The 21,545-nt window shown below is 45.4% G+C and overlaps 1 protein-coding gene across 5 annotated transcripts in view; it reads right to left on the bottom strand.

Moving 5' to 3' along the window:
• Positions 1-9,714: 9,714 nt before the first annotated feature.
• Positions 9,715-21,545, bottom strand: part of POMGNT2 (protein O-linked mannose N-acetylglucosaminyltransferase 2 (beta 1,4-)) — a 32,742-nt gene continuing 20,911 nt past the window's right edge. For 2 of the 5 annotated variants that reach the window (XM_040592746.1, XM_040592743.1), the window contains 2 exons: positions 18,641-18,771; positions 9,715-12,058 (listed from right to left, as the gene is read on the bottom strand). In XM_040592746.1, the coding sequence (XP_040448680.1) occupies positions 10,230-11,966 (1,737 nt within the window). In that variant the 5' untranslated portion in view covers positions 11,967-12,058; positions 18,641-18,771 and the 3' untranslated portion in view covers positions 9,715-10,229. Of the gene's footprint in view, positions 12,059-18,640; positions 18,772-20,303; positions 20,681-21,545 lie in introns of those variants that run through there. The other 3 variants (XM_040592747.1, XM_040592744.1, XM_040592745.1) reach the window with 2 other exon arrangements.

A 21,545-nucleotide genomic window follows, 5' to 3' on the forward strand; every position in this document is an offset into this window, starting at 1 on the left:
GTCTGAAATACCTGGAGCTCTTGTTAGCTGGAGAGCTGGGCTGGGGTAGTGGCAGACGCACATCAGGCGGGAGCTTCTATTAGAGGTACCAGCATGGTTATGTAAACTCTTTAAATGGAAATGGACAAAACCTATTAAAATAAATGGCACTGGTTTTATGTTTCTTGTTGCCTCTGCTTCAGGCTGTTGATTTATGGTTAGTTTGCATTCACAGATAGTTTGCATTTTTGGAGTGTTTCCTTTCAGAGCTGTAAAAGGTCAGCCTAAAAAAATGTGGTTTGAGCCTGTTTTGATTCCGTGGCAAGGGATGCATTCCCCTGTGAGTCAGAGAGCTTCAGAGTTAAGCAATAAATGCGTCCCTTTTATAGCCACTTTCAGATTTCCCCTTCTGCTGTAAATCTGTGTACAGGTAAGTACGCTCCCAGGGCAGCCCAGGCAGTAGGACACCCCCCCCCCACCCCCCCACCTCCTATTTCACAGCCCCAGCAAAATGTATTTCATGGCTCTCTGCCTTGGCCTTTTTCCCAGTAAGCAGCTGCATTCAGGGACCTGATTTTTGTTTATTCCTCTGCAACCTGTGTGGTTGTTTACATGAAGGCAAAGGGTATGAAAAAAAGCTATTAAACCAGAACAGGGGAAAAAAGGGAAAAGCTCCCTGGAGTTGCAGTTGGATGCACTGACTGCACCTGGTTGGGTTCAGGCATATTTGCTTGCTCCTGAAGCTGTTCATCACCTGATGGTGGTAATGTTTTCCTACAGATTATATGGGATTGGCCTTATGGGGTTCTTTTTATTTCTACCAAGCAGACAGCGTTTCCAGATAAATGGCTTATCTGGCCTGGAGCAGCACAAGCCAAGGGGCACTATTGCTCTGTGTGGGTAATTTTGTGGATTTTTCCCCCCAGAATGTTACTGCTTTGAAAGAGAGCTGAGAAAGCAGAGCCAAAATCCTTGCCTAGACCTGGGTGGCTTGCTTGTGTGCGATGCTTACCTAGGCAGCCCTTATGTGAGCTACTGATGAGGATGCATCACACTGTCCATCGATACCCTCTGCTCTTGCTTTTTATGAGATAAGGATAAACTCAGCAGGAGCAGGGTAAGACCAGTGGTGCTTGCCTTGGGAAGACCCACACAGGCAGCTATGCCCACCAGCAGCCTGGTGTTACATACCCACCACCCTCGCCTACACCACGGCTACAGTAAGCATAAGCTGCTGGCTAGAGATCTCCTGAACCTGGGCCATAAGAGATCCTGTCTTTCTGAAGGAGAAGACACTTAAATTAGGTCCTTGCTCAGAAAGGCAATGGCACCTAGAAGGGGAACATGCAATATAGAGAATGAAGCTTTGCAGCGCAGTTTTGGAAGGAAAAGGCTGCCCTGAGATTTCCACCAAAAATTCTGCACGGCAGGCAGGGACCCTCAGGTCAGCCCCACGGGGTCCCCAGACCTTCCTGTAGCCTGAGAAAAGGAAAATGATCTAGACAAACCACCATTTAATCAGAAAACACCCTTTAACCCCTAAGGAATTGTTGAAAATTGTTTCAAAACTAGTTTTTAATGGGAACCTAGCACTGGAATTTAGATTTTTCAACTAAAAAGTGATTGTGTCCCAAATAGACCTTTCTCTTTTTTTGCAGAGGGAGGGAGGAAAAGTTGTCGAAGAAACAAAGTTTGTTCAGTCTGGAGAGGAGGAGACTCAGGGGGACCTTACTGCTTCATACAGCTCCCTGACAGGAGGCTGTAGGCAGGTGGGGGTCGGTCTCTTCTGCCAGATAACAAGGAACAGAATACGAGGAAACAGCCTCAAGTTGCACCAGGGGAAGTTTAGATTGGCTATCAGGACAAATTTCTTCACGGAAAGGGTGGTCAAGCACTGGAACAGGCTGCCCAGGGAGGTGGTGGAATCACCATCCCTGGAGGTGTTTAAAAAAAATGCATAGATGTGGTGCTTAGGGACATGGTTTAGTGGTGGACTTGGCAGTACTGGGTGAATGGTTGGCCTTTACGATCTTAAAGGTCTTTTCCAACCTAATTGATTCCATGATTCTCAAGTGTTTCTCACAGAAGCAGCTGGGATACGTGACCGCAGTGTCTGGCCCCTTGGAGCTGCAGAAGAGATGTCTCCTTGTCCCCCTTTTCCAAGGAGACAGCATCTTCCAGACATCAGCATTTACCAGAGGACATCTTGCAGAGTCACCTCCTGGCCAATATTTAGCAGCTGGGAGGTGGAAAAAGAACAAGAACCCAAAGCACCTGAAACCTTTACTCCCAGACAATGTTCCCAAACTGAATCCTGTTCTCCCCTCAAGCAAAATGCATTTAAAATTGCTCCTCTGAAGCACCGTCATAATCCTGAGGGAGGAATTCGGAGGAAGAAGTAAGGAAAGAGATTTTTCACAGTTGTCTGGCTCTGAAACTGAAAGGTATTCGTGCATGGAGGAAAGCACCTTGCTCTGTCAGAAGGAAACAGAAAAAAAAATGTTTAAAGATGTTTACGAAATGTAGAGGGCTGCACTTGTCTTCCATCAGGCTGCACAAGTGATGCTGTCAGGGGCTTCCTGGTCATGGCTGGAGACACGCTGGTGTTTTCCCATGGAGCTCTCACCCCTGCTCTCCCCTGCCCAAAGTCCAGCTCAAATTTTGCATCTTCTGATGGCAAAACAGAAGATGTAGTCTAGAGAAGTGGCGATAAAAAGAACAAAGTAACAGAGAATGATATAAAACCTTGAAACAGAGAAGGCGGACTGGGAAGAGGGTTGTACAAACAGCAAATCTGAGAGTCCCTAGCTAAAACTGATGGCTTGGACCTGTAGCCCACCACTGGTCTCTCACCTAAAAAATGGGAGACTCTCCAGTAAAGTCACCCCAGACAGCAGTGCCCCATGCACTGCCTCCCTCTCCTCCATGCTTCTTGCAGTGAGAATCCCATAAAAAACTAGCCACATTTCCTGAAAGCGTTGGCCAGATGGCCACCAGTCTCCCTATCCCGCTGGTCAGCTTGAGCAGCAGCCTGAACCTCTGCTTCCTAATCAAAGACTGTCACGCCTTACCACCAGTAAGACATGCAAGAGCACCAGGGTGCTATGTGGTCCTTGCTGAGACAGAAAGTCTTTTTCCTTGAGCCATAAACTGGTGTTGGGGGAAGGGACATAGTTGGGTAAATAAACCAAGTATTAAAGCTTTCTCAAATGAGGAGAAATGGGCATCATACATCAAAAGGTGAGGGGGACGGAGGTGAAGGGGCTGCCCAAGCCAACTTGCACAGCTCCACCCCATGCCCATATGGTAGCTAAGTCAGGAAAAGCAAAATACAGGGAGAAATGCCTCCAGCCAGCCCAGACCCTGTTGCACCTGGGTGGGATGGAGATGCAGGGTGCTGCCACCAGCCCCCACTCCTCTCTGCCTCCGGGCAGGTCCCCCTGCGGCAGGGCAGGGGAGGCACCAGGCAGCAGGTATGGCTCTGCGCTCCCATAAGCCTGCCACTTGTGTCTGCTGGGAAGGCGCTCCCACCCTCCAAGGAGCCCGTGGGGACACGCTGGGCACACACAGTTCTTGGCCTCTGGGGCTGAAGGGTAGGGAAGGGCCAGTATTCGGCTCTGTTTTTTTCAACACTGGTGAAAATCACCCCAAAGCAAGAGATCCATCAGAGCCCACACAGCAGCTGCCATCTCAGTCCCTGCGTGCGGACGATACCAGGGAGCCAGCAGGCTTTCGCTAGGTGGATTAAAGGCGCGGGAGGAACCAACTCATCAAGGAAACATCACGCTGATAGAAACATCCACAGGAAAACACTTGGGAAATCCACACGCAGTGGGAAAATGACTTTGCTGCTGGTGACGGCATGCCTGCAGACTGGCCATACAGACCTCCGTCCACCTCACCCCCACACTGGCTAAGCCGGAGGATGCGACCGCTATTGCTAGGGACCAGAATAACTTCAAAGTAAGGAAGGCCAAAGGAACAGGGAGTCTCTAGGACAGGGAAGAGAGATGCTAAATTGAACGTGTTCATCTGTGGATGCTGCATTATGCATACAGGGACATGGCTAACCCAGAAGGTAAATCAGGCAATTCGAGCAAGCCGTTTCAATAAACACCAAACAAAGGGAAACTCAATTAAATTTTAAAGGCAACACATTTTCAAATGGCAGGACTAAGCAGAATTTAAGGGTGATGATCGCTGCCAAGTCACTTCGAGCAAACAGGAGGCTATTTGGTTTATCTGTTTGAATGTGCCAACAATTAATTTAGTAATCAGCATGTTCTGAAGGGAGGATTTGAGAGGGTGAGAAGGAGGGCCAGGCCCCCAGTCAGTGCAAATTCGCACTGGCTTGCTACGTTGCAGCCAGACCTGTGCTCACGGAGAGTTTGGCTCAAGCCCCCTTAGGGGGGGACACGCTGGGGGAGGTGACTTCTCTTTACATAAGGACATTGATGTGCCTCACACACATGCAGATGGTGATGCTTCTCATACCACCCACAGCACAGATGGACTGTCAGTCATCACATTGAAAGTCATTCCAAGAGTGTGCCTACCCCAAGTCCAGCAGGGAAAAATTAAGTGCTCTTTTATCCACTAAATCTACCCTGCCTTACACCGCACAGACAACAGAAGCAAAAATATTGTAGAAATAAGTCTGCTATTTATACAGCTCAGCAGATAAGATATAGCAATGAAGATGTCGAAGTTACCCTTTTATTTAATATAAACTAAATGATATCATGCTTATAGAGTCCCTTTTACCCAAAGATCCCAGAAAGCAGCTACCTCCTTGCTGCTCAGATGAACCAACTTCTGCCCTAAAGAGGTTAAAGGCTCAGAGACCTTGCCAGCCCACCTGCAGTAAATGTGGCCCTGCCTCAGAGCCATCTACACAACAGCCTGCAGGGTCTTAAAATAAATAATTTCCTAATTGTCGTAATTTAATTTGGATCCTGTGAGGTGCTGGTGGCTTGCGACAAGCCATCCACAGACCTGGAGCAGTGGGTTTGCAGAGTCTTAGACAGGGGCAAAAAGGTGGCCTGAAATGGAAGAATAAAAAAATATTTTTTTAAAAAAATCAATAGAGAGTTTTGAGAAATATTCCTGTCATACTCTTACCTTGAGTAACGTTATTTAGTTGTTGAAGACTGGGGTGATAAAGCCAAAAAAATGCCTTTTGCATTATTTCTCACTGAAATCACCTAAGAAATGGTTCAGTTTCTCCTGCAAACATATTTCCTAAGCTGTCTTTTAAAGAGTTTTTCCTTTTTATTTTCTTTCCCTCCACAGTGGCTCTTAAAAATCCCAAGCAATTGTTCTTAAGAATTATTATTTCCCTAAGAAAAGGATCTGCCTAAAAGAATCAGGGGAGTGGAGAAGATAGAAAAATCTCAATTTGCACTCTGCAAACCCAAGTCTTTTGATGAAATATCTCCAGTCATTTTCTGGAGGTGTAACACCCATACTGGGTGACCAGACTGGGCTGCAGCCAGCCAACCACCGCTTGACCCTACCACCCACAGGCAGTGTGTGAGAAGAAAGAAGACAAAAGCCAGAGAAATCCATAAGGCCAGTAAAAAAAAGTGGAATAATTTTGCTAAGCAAAAGCTAGCCAGTAATAATTTATGACAGGCATGGTTTTTTTCTGGATGAGGTTTAGGATTCTGCAAGCTTGTCAAGGGTTAAAGTGCACTGCATAAGCACTGGAGCTGGTGAGGTGATCAGCTGGTGGCCTAAGATGCCCCAATGGCTGTGCAGAGGGAGATCAGGAGGAGCCAGGTTCTACCCATATGATAACATCCCTCGCTCGCAGGGAATCACCATCCTCACTGCTTCTCGCTTGGCCAATAGCTCAGTGATGTCTTCATGCTGCACCCAGCTGAGGGAGCAAGCTCAGGACACCCACCTCTAAGCCAGTATCCATCAGGTAGATGACGATTCCTGCTTGGAACAAGGGTTTAAAAGCAATGCAGAGGATGCTGATAGTCAATTGGCAGGACACAGGTGATCTCAAAAGGACTATTAAAATATACCTATATAAAATATACCTATAAAACCAAAGGAAAAAAAAAAAAAAAAGGATTTCATTATTAGTTCCCAGTGTATTAGGTTCCTAAGAAGCTGGCAAACAAGTGCTCTAGAAGTTTTCCAGTGTGAGCTCCCACAGGTGCATCATGCCCAATGCCACCTGCTAGGCTGCTTGGAACAAGTCCTTCCCACCACCCAAGAGTCCTGGAGACAGTCCGACTGGCTTTTCAGCCCACAATTTGTGCTACTCTAACCTGCTTCCCGCTCTTCCAGGCTACACCTTCAGAGCAACTGGTCTTCCACTGTGTTGGGCAAGGGGTTGTCCAGCGAAGACATCTGTATCATCTGTAAGTCTCAACTCTCCACAGCCCCGGTGGCAGCATGTCCTTCTGAAGAAACATACCCAAGCCAGACGGGAGTTGAGCCTCTGTAGAAATGTTTCTATTCTTGGATACGGTTTTTGAGGGTTTGGGCTGTAAGCAATAGAAAGTAACAGCAGCACCAATTGTGCTGGCTCTATTAAAGTCACTACCAAACATCAGGAGTCCCGTCCCATAGGGAACCCCGTTACCATACGACCTGCAGCTCCTGCTCTAGCACCTCACACATGCAAGCTGGTAAATGCTCCACTCGGTCCTTCCTCATCCTCGTACGTGCCGGTAAGCAGCCCTCCCGCAGCAGCCGTCTGCTCCTTGCGCTTTGGCTAATTAAAACGAGATATGAGACTGCAGCCAGAGGAAATCCTCCTAGATGATCCATCTCCGTAAACACGGCCAATCCCAGCAGCAGCGAGTTTGAGACCAGCTTGCTATTAGCATTCTGCGCTGCCCCCAGAGGGTTTTGGATTTAATCCCAGCTATTTCTCTTCTTCCAGGACAGTGAGGCCAGGCAGCACCACAGAGCTTAATGTATTTGCTTTGGGAGCAAAACCAAATGATGCAATGGTGGAAGGTGCAAGTCTCTTGCACAATACGACTTATCAAAAGAAGCACTATAAGCTTGCCTGAGGAATAAGTTGTTTTGGAAATACAGTAACGCAGCTGGAGCCCTGCCTTCCCGCGCATGTGAGAGAGGCAGCCTCAGCCCCTGTGCAGGGAGAGCCTGTATTCATTACAGGACAAAACTGCAAGTAATGCCGGGCAAGCATTCCCCTTCTGATCGATTAACCGGCATTGACAGAGAAAAGTCCCACCAGGTTTTCTTGAAACATCAAGGCTGGAGGCTGTGTGAGAGGATATTCGCATGAAGCAAGGAAAACAAACAGCCCATGGGACAGCAGAGGATCAGGGGCGAAAAATGGAATGGGCCTGGAGAGCACCAATATCACAAAGTTACTAAAAGCAAAGAAAATTCACTAGGGGAAGATGCTAGCACTCCAGAGCAGTTCTTAAGATAGCATAAATCAGCATAACATCACCGTGCCCAATTTATGACTGCCAGTGCTGCGTACTCGGGCAGAGGAGGAATTCAGGTATAGCAGTGAGGCTTCAGTATAGACATTCTTACACTGGGCAGGTGCTGGAGGCAAACGGCAACATCACCATCACAGCTTCAGTGTTCAGCTATCTCAGAATTTGAAAAGGAAAAATCCTTTAATTTTGTTGCCATCTCATAAAATACTCATAGCACTGATGTGATGAGAAAGACGGAACCTGAATGAGTATTTTTGGAAAGTACATTTGATGATCTTCTGGAAAAAGCGAGTCTTTGAATGCAAGAGACTGCTTCATACTAGAGTTAGAGCACAGAAACTCACACAGATGATACTTCATTGCTCTGCAGCCAATTTTGTTGATTAGAATCATTAGGATATGAGAATATAATAGTTAATGCGCTGTAACCAATCTGCAAATGTTAGAAAATCTGCAATCATATGAAACTAATTTTAAGTGAAATGGGGTGGTCCACAAATTACAGGCAAAGGACTGCTACAGTAGGCATGGAGAAAAGCAGGCAGGAAAGCAACACACAGACCCACACCCTGCCCCAGAGAAATGGTGGTTAGCAACTCACAAACCAGAAGAGAACCGATGCAAAGTGAATGCTGACTAAATATCAGCTGTCTGAAGACTCACTCGGTATCAGCTTTCTAGGGTGTCAACATCACTACCCTTGCAACAGCTAGCAGGAGGATGGCCACTGACCACAGGGCTACCTTCAATTTGAATGGATGTGGGGGTGTGAGATTGCTGCAAAACCCTTCTGTGAGGGGGAGCTATTCAGCCAGTGAGGTCCTGGGGAGCGACAGGTCCCGGTGGCTTCCCTCAACAGCCTGCTCACGGAAGTTTTTTCTCACCTCAGCTCTGACGTATGCTGCTTGTGATATGCGGCTACATGGAGACTTTGGGGCACAGCTCCAGATACTCCAGCAAGAAGCCCATTTTGTCCTAAGAAAGCAACAGTAGGAGTATTCACGTGCCTCTTCAAAATACCAAGGCAAAAATTATTAGTTAGCAAGGCTACAATGCAAAAGCAAATACAGACTCTGCGCTGGGATTCCTGTTCTGGTTGCCCCTGCCCTTTAAATCATATTCATGTTTGGGAACAGAGAGAAACATAATGAAAATGAATATACAGAAGTAGCACTTGCCTGAAGGTCCAATGCTGTACTGTGATGCTTCACTCATTTTTCAACCCTCCCGTTTCTCGTCTGATTTGTACAGCAGTGTTTTTCTCCACCCCACCCCTCTGAAATTGTATTATAATCCTGCCTTGAGATGCTCATCTATCAGCCCATCACTCAGAAAGCAAGCCATTTATCCAGCTGTTCAAATATCCATCCAGACCTCAGGAGGATGGTGGGGACCAGGAAGGGAGAGGAGAAGCAAGCACTTTTCCTAATGCTTTAACGCTGGTTATAAACTATGGAGGATGCTAACATCCATCATGGAAACGTCTCACGCTCCTGCCCCTTTTCTCCTCTCTTCCCAAAGGGCTGTACAGAGCTGTTTTTCAAAGACAGCATAATTTAGGGTCTCCACCTAAAGGAGAACTGTGCAGGATCAGGTCCTAAGTAGTCAGCGTGTTACCCCAGCAGTGAAGTCAGATTCTGATCTCAGGGAAAATGAGTGCAAGTCCAGAATAAACTACTCCCCTCACCAGAGCAACAGAGGTGTGAGTATCATCAGCCCCACCCCTGCCACGCACTCTGCCCAGCCCAATGCCATGGCAGCCACCTACATGTCCCCTGCCTGACTCCGCTTCCTCCCACCAACATCCAAGAAAAGCCGTGCCCAGAAAGCTTCCCTTTGTGACCACCTCCCTACTACTTAGCAAAGCATGCACCTGTTAGAAAGCTATTATCAACAGATTATTCTGATCAAACACACACAAAAAAGGATTCTCTCAAGTAGCTTGCTGTTAAGTGCAATGTCTCCTCCTTCACCCCTTCTGAACCACCCCCTTCCTTTCCCACCGACCTAACTCACAAAATGAAAACATCTTAAAACACAGTAGATTATTTTATCCGCTCCAACCCCTTTATCTCCTATCTGCTACTTCAGCCTTTTGCTATTGGGGTGCAGTAAAATCTGATTTTAAACATGAAGCTGACACTGTAGTCTCATTCTCTTCAGCCAAAATATGAAAAATATAAAGCTACCCATATACACATTTTATGACAGCAATAGATAAATCTATCACAATAACGATTATGACAAATAAAAAGCAAAAAAAAAAAAAAAATCAAGGAGAAAAAAAATCAAGGAGGTTTACAGCAGTTTAATGAAGGCTCTCGTACCAAAACTTGAACTCAAAGTTACAGTCAAAGTTTCTGAAAAAAATAACTTACAAGGAAAAGCTGATGAGAATTGCCCACCTAGCCATGGAATTAACTGCAGTTTAATGCTGTGCTTAAATACTCACCACACAATAGAAACAAATTTAAATCACGACCAAGGTACACACAATTCACTTCCATTCTGTTTTCAATTACATGTATTCAGCATGTAATTTAATTTCTGGAAGTTACTCTGAAGAACACAGAGGTTTCTTGGGTTTTTTTTGTGTTGTTTTGGGGGTTTTTGTTGTTTGTTTTTTTTTTTTTACCACTCACTGGAAATAAATACCATTTAAAGAACACACATGGAGTGCAATAAAATGGACACTTAGGCATTGGTACAGTCTAGTCCTCTTCAGCCCTCTACAAACTACAAGACAAGAAGTTTTAAACCACAGATAGAGTGGAGAGCAGGTTAGAACTGTACAGGTAGTGCAACAGGTTATGTACTACACAAGAGCACATCTGCAAAAGGTCCCAGGAGATTTTTGTTGAAGATGCAGCGTATCCACACCAGGTATATCGTGAAGGGCTTAATATTTTCTGAGAAGGTATGATTCTGATGGGACAATATATAAGGCATGTAAGTGTTTTCCCCTTGCTCTTGTATCCACACTTCATATTTCACTTCTCTGACCTTGAGATACTTCAGGTTCCAGGGAATCTGCCAGGACACGGCAAGTTTAGCTTCGCTTGTGCCCTGGACAGAGGCTTGACACTTGGCATCCCTCACTTTGCCAGGGTAGAGGCTACCAGGCCACTTCTGCTTCTTGGGTCCAGGCTTAGATTTCACAGTCTGCCTGATCACATGGATGAGTGAAGGGATGTTCACCTTTGTGTCCTGGTAGGCACGGAACAGCCACTCAGGGTTGCGGCAGCAGAGGTGCCGTGGCACCTCTGTGCTCTTAATAATGCGCTCTTGCTCAGCTTTGTCCAGATGAGCAATCCCACCCTGATCCCAGGGTCTGTCTGGGTAGGTAACGGTGTCTTCCCTGTCAGTGTTCTGCCAGGCAATGTACTGCAGGTCCATGCCAGGAAGGGTTGCCAGGGTTTTGTAAGGGGTATAGTGTTCAGGGTTGATAGCATAAGGGAAGAGCTCCACCACTGTGGCACCTCTTGGCAAGAAGAGAGACATGACTAATTGGGCCCCATGCATGCTGACCAGCATGGACGCATTGCTGATCAACCGGACGATGTCAGAAAATGAATGCTCCTCTAGAGAGACGGTAATGGTTTTCATCTGAAACTCCTGAGCAAGAGCCAGGATTAGTTCTGCCTCATTTAGGATAAGTCTGTTGATTGTTCGACTGAACACTACGATGTACTCCTCACTGGAGCTTTCCTCCAAGCTGATGTTCAGCTTGTACATCATGAATTTGGTGAACTGCCTGATCTCGTTACCAGAAACCAGGATGTTAGCCTTCGGCCCTTGTGGCTGAACAAATCCGTACTGGTACCAGGTGGTGATTTTAGACAGTCCCACGTATGATTTGGTAAAGCAGAGGAGCCTGCCCAGGGTTTTAAGCTGCTCCCTGAGGAGCGGCTGCTTGTTACTCAGTAACTTGTAGAGGTCAAAGTGAACACCTTCACTCCACCCTTCCATGAAGAAGAGCCGTGCCTCCAGATCTAAATCAGAGAACTGCTGCATGGTGTAATAAATGGGGAGGAGGTCGTCATGAAAGACATGCATCAGGTTGTCTGGGTTGAACCTGTTAGCAATCAGCGCCACGTCAGGCACAAAGACTGGCTTTGGCATAAATTTCAGCGCAGCAGCTGGAAGCTCCACAAAGTTGAAGTACTGAGTGTTGTGATCTTCCACAGAGGAGAGGTCGAGCAGGGCCGGCTGGAATCTCCGGGACCCCAGGTTGGGCAGCATGACCGAGGAGTTGCTGTGAAAGTAGATGAACTCTTCAGCCTCAGTAGAGTAGCAGAGGGACTCAAAGCGGCAGATGCGGTCGGTGTGCATCCTGCCAGTGCACACCATCCTGGTACCGTCCTCCACCAGTGCCTGGAGAGCTGCATGGTAGTCGATCTGAGCCTGAGAGAGTTCCTGAGACTGACGTGTGAGGACCAACTCCTCCTCGACCATGAAGACATGCTCTCGCAGTTTGATGTATTTCCACAGCACAGCAGCAAGGACAGACACGAGCAGGGCATTAAACACAGCTGCTATGTTCATTCTGTAGTTAGACCCTAGCAATATGACAAGTGGGGAATGCAGTGGAGAGGGAACACATCATTAACACTCCTTGACATGGTGAGGGCAAAGACCTGCGGAAAATAAAACAAGGACCCATTTAAACATCAGGTTTACAGCTCCAACATAAATCACACTTTACAGACTATTCAAGAGAATTTAGGCTTTCTCCAGTAATTTTTCCCCTCCTTCCAGGGAATGAGGGAAAAGAGCACCAAAGCACTACCCAAAATTGTTTTTTTTTTAAAAAAAGCTGCTCTACAGTAAAGCTTCCCCTCTCATTTTCATTCTACCCTTTTGGAGAAGAAAAAGTAAAAGAGTTCGAGGATGAGCTCTGTGAAGACTTGTCAGAAAAAATGGTGTGTTCCCTGGGATTTTGGTTCACTGTGCTTTTTGCAGACCACTCCACCAGTGAGAGGAAAGAATGCCCTGCAATCACTGGGCCACTTGTGCAGGGCTTGGCAGACCTAGCTCCTTCTCTCAATCTGCAATAGGCCTTTTGCATGGCTGTGAGTACCCAACTCTGCCTCCCACCTTCACTGTACGGATAATAATAGTACAAGGGGTATTGCCAAATATAGATTTTGCTATTCCAATATACGCCGTTCTAGTATGAAATGTGAGACAATGAACATAACATTCAATTCCATTTTACTGTGGGGGTGGGAGAAGGACTTGCAGGTTTATGGATTGCCCTGTGGGAGACTCCCAAGTCACTCAGTTGTTTCTTTGGCTGCAATCTGGGATCTAACGCTAGCAGCTGCCATCGTACTCCAAAAGAAATATTGGCATGGGAGAGAGAAGAGCTTTGCTCTTTATACGAGGAATTGATGTGTCATTAAAGTAATCAAACCTTCATTTTGTGAGAGTCTTGACTTGCACCAGCACAGCCAACTCTTATACAAATGGGAAGGTAATACACTTGAAATGCTTCTAGAGTTGGTGTTTTCCCACCCCAACCTATGAATCTTTTCTGTGCTGCTCCAAGGCCTCCCTGTTTCTGTCATGGGAGAGATCCTACCACTGTTTTCTTGCTATGTAGAAATACTACTGGTTTATATCAGAGTATTGATTATATTTTCAACTGTGAACGTAGATTGAGATATTGATTCACCTACAGTATTTACGGGCACCAATTTTCATTATGCATCAAGCTTCACTCCTAGTCAGGCTGCAAATAATTGTAGCCATGACTCATGGGGAACTTTAGGAAGGGGAATTTTTGATTGGTATATACCTGATTAGACTGTTTCTAGCTGCAGTTTTTAAAGGCAGCAATTTAAACTTTCCTTGATGCATGTTTCCAGGGAGGGGAAAAACAGCAATGTCCCAAGCACATGCTCTGACATCCCAAGCAGCAGTCCTTAGTATTTTAACTCAGAGACACTTGTTCTTACATGGCAGAGGGGAGGAAGACAGCACGGCATATTTAGGACCAATGTGAACACCTCTTCTACCACCAAGGGAGTTCTTTTGAAAAGAGATATTGCAGCCTAAAAGCTTGATCCTGCCATCTTGGAATTGAACAGAGAATCATTCACAGAATTCAATGAAGTTAAAGGGATCCCTACAGCTTGTGAAATCCCAACAGCCTGTGGGAACCCTGTCTTAGGAAGAACTGAATGTACACGGGAGACTGAATACCAAAGCAGTGCTAGCTGTAAGCCACACAGATTCAAGAGGTGGTCTCTGGGGATCTGAGCAACAAATTCATTTCAATTTTAGAGCAGCTCTAGTACTCAGATGAAACACAAATGAAGTCCACCTCCTTTGGCAAGTGGTCTGAAAAACTGCCTCACTTAGCAACTCCTTAAAAGCAAGCAGTAAATTAAAAAGGTGTTTTGATTTCAACCATGGAAAAAGAAATGGGAAGAGACACAGAGTGGTCATCTAATTACCAGGGCAGGATCAGCCCTCCCTAGACCACTCCCAAAAGATGTTTATCTATCTCATTCTTAATAGTCATTCATCTCTTCAGCCAGTCCCTAGCAATAGAAGCATGAAGGACTGTGATAAACTCTTTCCTAACACTCAGCCTTTGTTTCCACCACAGCAATTTAAACCTGGTCTTGTCCCAGCTGCCACAGATCCCCTGCACAGATGAATGATGCCTGTCACATCACCTCTCAATCCTTCCTTCCCTATAACAGGGGATGACTGCTGCTCCTCATGGCTTTGCAGGTCTCAACCATGGCTGTTCCATGGACAGCCTTGAATAGAAACCTACTGGGGCCAGCAGTCCATCAGTTGGTTAGGCTCTGCTAATGCAACCAAACCAGCTTTCAGGAAAATAATTTTTTGATGGGGACAGATCTTAAGTTATTTTGTTGGTACCAGACTTCCAAAGCTTCATTTTACTTCTTCACTATCTTTGTAAGATAAGTAACGATATCATCCAACTCTCCACAGAACCTCTCCACTACAGACTTCTCGTCTTGTGAGCACAGCTTTTAATGACTTTGGCAACAGCACCAAGGAAAGGACTGAGCCTAAACAGTCAGGTCCTCTGCCACAAGCTCGCATTTCAAATGAAGGCCAGTCTGTGGGCATTGTGCAAGTTAGCTACTGCAGGTCAGAAGAACAAAGCACCTACAAGTTCAATGGAGCCAATACAAGTTGCAAGAACTTGGCAGAGGGTGAAAGCCGAGAAGCCTCTTTATTATTCCAGTACAGCAGAGGAGTGTGTGGGTGTTTCAAAGGCATCAGAAGCCAGCAATCCATAAAAACACCACTGATACCACCTGCATTTCACAGGCATCTCAGTGGTGGAGAGCTTCACCGACTACTACAAACCCCTTGAGCTGAACAGGCCTCCTTAGGAACAGCCTGTTCTGATGTTTCACCCCTGACTGATTTTTTCTCTCCCCTCCAGCCCCAAGGGAAAGGTGTTAAGAGGCACTTCAGAGATGCAGCCTGATGGATGCAGCCAGTGTTCGGATGTTAGCAATTTTCATGTTGAACTCTACTACAGCAATACCTGCTAAATGGCTACAAATGAACTCAGCTATTTAATAAAAATTACCTGCAAGGCCCTCCTCCATCTCTTCTCTCAGTGCAGCTCTCACTTTCCTGCACTTAGCTGAAGTATGTGCTTTAGCTAACCAGGTGTCAGGAATGAATGTTAAAAGCTAGCAGTGCTAAAGGAATCTGTCTTCACTGCTGTACCTCATTGCCAGTTTACAAATCCTGGATCATGCTGCTTGGCTGAAAGCTGCTTTTGATGGAAGTGAACAAGTAAGTGGACAGGAAGGGGTGTCACAGGCAGAACTGAAAGGGGAATTTCACATGTACTCGGGGAACTATCTTAATTCCTAGCCTATTTTCCCACATTTTATCATCCACCTTTTCTTTAATCTGATGCTTTCGGTGAACACACACTTTTGAGAACTAAAATCTTTGGTCCTTCAGGGACTGACAGAACATAAATAGTAACAAACCATCCTGCTGTTTGCTTTTACATACCCAGGAGAGCCTGCAGCCAGGGGGTAAAGGCAAGCAATCACTCCATGTCCCCTGGTTCCTCAGTCCCCCAAAGCTAAGATCCATCATTAAGTGTTGTCAACAGGACTAGTCCTGGGATGGGAAACTTTCCCAGGAGGCAGCAGGTAACTCTGAAATAGGTGAAAGCATTTAGTCTTCCACCTGAAGAAAACTGCTTCACAATAAAAGGAACTTTCATTACTGAATCTCCCTCACAAAATGGGTCTAGAGCTGCTGCTCCCCTCCCTCCAATGACAGTGTCATTGGAAAACATCTTAAGAACTGAAAAACACCTGCAGAAGTGGCAGGCCAGACTCACTGCTACTTTTCCTTAAGAGCAGTCTTCTGTGCTGTTTATTTCTACATATAGGTCAGCATCTAGGTTGTTCCACCTCCCCAGTTGCCCACAGATTATTTCCTCCCCACATCTACCACACTCATCTACCCTCTCACTTCTCACAGTGACACTGGGATCACCACAGCTTTGTTCCACATGAGCAATATGCCCCAGTTACCAAGGAAATCGCATGGACTGACATTTTTTCACTCTCTGCTTTGAAGTGCTAAAGCACCATCCTTCAGCATCAGAAGACACAACAGCTGATAGACTAGAGCCTAGCCAGAAGAAACATGCATGTAAAAGTAGCACAGAGCTTCTGACTGCCAAGTTAGCAAAGGGCAACGATGCCCCCTGGAAGGGGATGGCATAGGATGGGACAGGAGGTGCCCCTGAGGACTCCTGACAGGAGCAGGCTGCAGAGAAGGAGCAGGATATGAGTGAGACAGAGCGGCAGATTTCCCTGGCAGCAATGCTGACAGGGCACTGGGGCAGCTGACTTGCAGCACTGCACGGTCAAAGATGAGGAGTTCAACAAACACACTGGCATAGGGGTAGCTCAAGACCTTGCAATGGAAATAAGAGCATGTCCTGGGGCTTGCAGCTCAGTCTCAACGGATGCCACTCCAAAAGCTAAGAGCCTGTGGGAGGGACTCTATTTTTGGTCAGCTCATCTTTGCTCTTTTTCCAAAAGAGATCACAGGTGTGAAGAGCTTACCCCATTCTCTTCCTCTACCCCCGCTCACTTAGCAAAGGGGTCACAGCTGCCTTCTCTCAGCCTAGCTACTGCTTCTCTAACTAGCATTGACTACCAACGAGCAGGTAAAGCCTTCAGAAGTATGCATCTAATGTGTTCAGCTGGCACTTCTGGCAGAGACCACAAGCATCTTGCAGGTCTGTAGTACTCTCCTGGAAGTCTGGACACAGTAGCGCCTTCTGCACGTTAGGTGCTGGTCATGAGGATGTTTAAAACATCCTCAGGAAGCAGGAAAGCAACAGGAAGCATTAGATGGAGACACTGTTCTTCATCTCTGGTTAACAAGTTATGGAGATCAGAGTGGGTGGGATGGGACAGATGAATTTCTACTAATAGACAGCTGGCACAGAGGACTGTTTGGATCCATTTAAGAGACCAGCTCTGTTGTTCTTTTTTTAATTGTGAAGCTAGGGTAGGATGAATCACTACTTTAAATCTATTAATACGATGGACAATGTTTTAGATCTTTCTCCATTTTAAAAATTACAATCTAGGTAAGCAGTTGGGAGAAAAAGCTACAACACCCATGCAATAAAACCCAAATAAACAAAGACACAAACATACACTACTAAGACACACATACACACCCCCGAAGGAAAAAAAAGCAAGAGCTTGATTAGGGAGAACAAGGGTCACCTGGGTGACTAGCATGTCTAAAGGGGAACCACCTAGTTCTGCAGATATTAACAAAATACGAAGTGCTGGTTTGTCTACTCAGGCCTTATCAAGCTTTTGTTACTAACTGCCCAAGCACTTTTCAAGCCAATGCTCAGTTTTCCAGAGCTACAGCAGCCTAAAAAGGCTCACAAAATGGAAAAAAAGCACGAAGGACAGGCATTTCCAGAGAGCATCACCACTCTGCGCACTGAGAGAAATGCCTCTACACAGAGGCCAGCTTGGGTTTGGCCCAGCTGACTGGCCCCATGCAGAGCCTGCCAGTCATGGCAGCAGTGTCCAAGCAGAATCATCTCTGTAGCTCCCAGAAACTCAGCACAACTATAAGTGGAGTGGGGCTGCTCCTGCCACACGACAGGGAAGGAGCTGGGGCAGAGCCACATGAGCAGGAAATGGGCCGGGGACCCTGACCCTTATTTTTATTATGGCAAGACAGTGGGAGAGGTGGGAGCAGATATTCCCTCCTTGAGGACATTTTTTCCCCATTAGCACTCCACTCTTTAGCCCTGGATCCATCTCTTGCTAGACTGGCTTTCCAGGACAAGCAGGAAAAGAAAAGCGTGCATACACGGCATTTCACACTCCCCCTGCAAAATGTCTTCTGTTCTTTCTCCCATCCTTGATGCAAGAGGCTTAGCTAAGGATGCAGTATATGTAACACATGCAGTTTTAAATACCTACTTCATTCATGCTCAAAGCAGAAGTTGCTAGAAGGCAAGTTTCCCAACTGGAAGGAGGGGGAGTTAAGATTCAGCAGCCAAGAAATGGCTTTTATTCTCATCTCTGTCAGATTCCTGCAGAACTACAAGCAAGTCAATCCCCACAGCCCAAAAGGCTGTTATCATCTTATTCACTGTATTTATTTAATGAGATACATACATCTTTCACAGTACATATCACATTAAAGAAAGGATGGTACACTGAATGATTGATATACTGGAACATTTTCTTTGTAAAAAGCAGCCAAGTGTAGAAGTGCTGACTTTTTAAACAGGAAAAGAGCAGATTCTCAAAGGGAGCAAACCCTGCAGTTAAGGACACAAATATCACTCACAAAGCCTGATACAAAGAGGGGATATGAAAAAATAAGAGTATTTTAACTCTGTAGTCTCAAGTAGAATTTTAAAAAGAGCTTTATTCAGAAAAACTAAAATATAACTATATTTAAAAAAAACTTCAATTGTCTCACAAAAACCTCAGGTATCTATAGACAGTTGTGCTCAAAATTACGTTTATCTTCAGTTTTTATGGTTAGTGTGAGGAACAGAAAGCAAAACTGTAGATCTTTCTATGTAAGACTGCAACCAAGGAGACTGAGGGCCTGTGCAATGGTCTCTATTGCAAATTTACCTTCAATTTGAACAGGAGAACATTAGTGGCTACTGGACACCTACCAGTTATACTTACAGGTAGAAAATTTAAATTTTCTTCCCTTTAATTTCAGAGTCTGTGAGAGCTGGGACAGGAAGAGGTCCAACTTGACTGTCACATTGACTAGCAGCCATTGATTTAGTATTTGTTGATACTGCTGTGTTGATCTATGAAAGAACAGGTGAAAAAAAATAATCCAACACTAAGCAGTCAATTCATATAACCAAGCCACAAAATTAAGCTAAAAGTATGAAATTAAAAAGAATACTTCCTGGGCTTTTAAAGTGCACATTTGCAAGATCTCTTCTCCATCCAGAATGACATGGTGCATGAAATCCTTTCCCCCAACAAAAACTAACCCTGATCTCCAGAAAATTCCCCTAAATAAGATGTTTTCTGATAAACCAGCTTGAAGTGGGAGATGTAAGAAAAACAAGCTAAAACAGAAAAAGAAAAGAAGAAAAAACCCTATTTCTCTCAGCCCTCACGTCTTCACTTTCTGACAGTCCCAAGCCTAAAGATGAAAACCCAAGGTACTCAAAATAACCATGGCTACACCGGCGGGGGGTGGGGTGGGGGTAAGCTTAACAGAAAGAGCTCATTCCAGCTGATCTTTGTTCACCTCAGTATCCCACCAAATGTTACGCCAGGTTATACTGGCATTAACAGCACTGTCATATGAGTAACAAAAACTCTTCTTTTGCCTGGTCTCTTGCTTTTAGCCCATAAGCAAGATACCTTTGTCAGAAACAAAAATGTGTCTGAGAGCAGCAGGTTTGTCTTACTTCAGTGGTCTACCTAGAGCAAAGATGGAGCAAGGGTAGCTGAAGGGAAAATTTACTAATGCCACAAAAGTGAATTTAAAAGAACATGATGCAAAATCCCAAAGTACTGAACAAGATGAACTTAAGTCACTCCAACTATGCCTTTTGGCTTTAGCTGCCATTTATTAATCCTCTGTATTTTATCTATCCTTTCTTTCTCTGTTCTCCAATGGAAAAAGTACCTGTGTTATTACCTGTGTTATTTGGATACAGGGACTGGTGCTTAGCAGCATTTACAGCCTGAGCTCTCCCCACTTCCCACCAGTACGGTGCCTGACACCACTCCTGTGTGCTGCAAATTCTAAGCAGGAGTTGAAACTGTTAGGAGCACAGCACAGCCAATAAGAACAGTGAAAAACCCTCCTTGGTTACCACAACCTCTGCATTTGCCTGTTTTTTGAGAAGGGTAAAAAAAAAAGTAACCCCAAAGCAGCACCTGTCCAGTAAGAAATAAATTTCTGAAAACCTACAGAATTTAGTCCAGATCAAAGATGTTTTCTCCGTGAGACTTTTGTTTAAAAACGATAAAGCAAACCACCAGTCAAACAACGAGGGACTACAAAAACCTGGGATTACAAGTGAACTACTGACCTCCTTCCCACACATGCACAGCCATAGAGGAGATTCAGTGTGAAGTTGGGGGGGGAGCAAGGAGAGAGCATCAAAAAACATGTTAAACCCCTCTCCCCCCGAGGTCCACTGCAGCCAGGAGTGCCAACAAAACTGAATTCCGAGCCATATGTGATCGGCACAGCAAACAGAGCACAGTTACAATAACATCCAGCAAAGAAACAGTTAATCAGAGCGTTTACAACCTTTTCAATCTTGGAAGTACTATCACTGGTAGATTAGTGTTTCAGCACATGCACTCATACCTGGTGTTGCTAAATGACAGGAAATGCTATCCAGTGCCTCTTTCACAGGAGAAAGAAAAAAGACGACACCTCAAAGCTACGCTTTGCAGGGGAACGAACACTCCAGTCCTCTTCTTTCCCCACCACCATAAAAGAAAAAGAAAAAAAATCGCATCTAACAGCTCTCAGCACAGTAACCCGTGCACCATCTGCAGACTGAACTACCTTTCTCCCCCAGGTCTGAGCATGCTCTGTCTGTTGGCAGTGTCCTATCGCTCCAGCTGGCTCACCTCAATTTGTTAGCCTCCCAGAGGTCAGCCTTGCATGCAGGATGATTTGCTGCAGTATTCCTGCAAATCCCCAACGGGTGGCCACACTGAAACAAACACCATCGTTCTGTTTCACAAAGCTGAGCATGTCTTCGGAGGCAGACAGCAAACTGGTTTTGGGGAGGGGGGGGCCATGCATTTTAGAAATCCTGCTTTTGAATATCATTAATGTCACTACTACTCCAAACACTTCACACAAAAGAACAAAACAATAGAAGAGAATGGAAAAAAATGCTCCTTGCTAGAGGACATGAAAGCCATTTGGCATGCTTTCTAGCAATTCCCTTGGCACCAGGGAAGCGATTTCCCAGCTGTGATGGTCAGCAAATGGCTTAGTATTGAACAAGGTTGTGAGTGCCCTCCTTCAGAGATTCCTACAGGAACAGTATTTTCAAAATGAAGTTATCTTTTATGGTGGAAACAACTAATTCTAAAATACAAAGGCACAAAAATGAGCCAGAAGCTTACAAGAGCATCTCTTACTGCATACAAGCTGAAGGTCATGGAGGCAAAAATGTCTTACATCAATCTTCTTAACAGAGATTGAACCTGTGGGGACTGAGCAGCTTCTTGAAGATGGCAAACCAGGTGGTACTGACTGGGCACATTTCAAGTCCTAATTCTGCAACTGGATCTACACGCAGGATCAGAAAAGTGGCCCAGTTCTCCCCATGGCACTCACCAAAAGCCTTATGCCTGAAAGTCACACCACTGAACACAGTTACTAGGAGCAAGATCCCAGCCCTGTAGGGACATCCTTGCAGATAGATCACACGCAAACACCAGGCTTGCTGCAGCTGTTAGTCTGTGTATTTTCAGGATACATCTTGTTGATTATCTGGGAGGCTTTTTTCCCTTTAAGTGAGACCTAACGGGTGAAATAAGAATGATGAAAAAGAGGAAAAGTTCTCTAACACCCACATGTACACACATG

Source organism: Falco naumanni, chromosome 4 (genome assembly GCF_017639655.2).
Source record: "Falco naumanni isolate bFalNau1 chromosome 4, bFalNau1.pat, whole genome shotgun sequence".
NCBI classification, from domain to species: Eukaryota; Metazoa; Chordata; class Aves; order Falconiformes; family Falconidae; genus Falco; species Falco naumanni.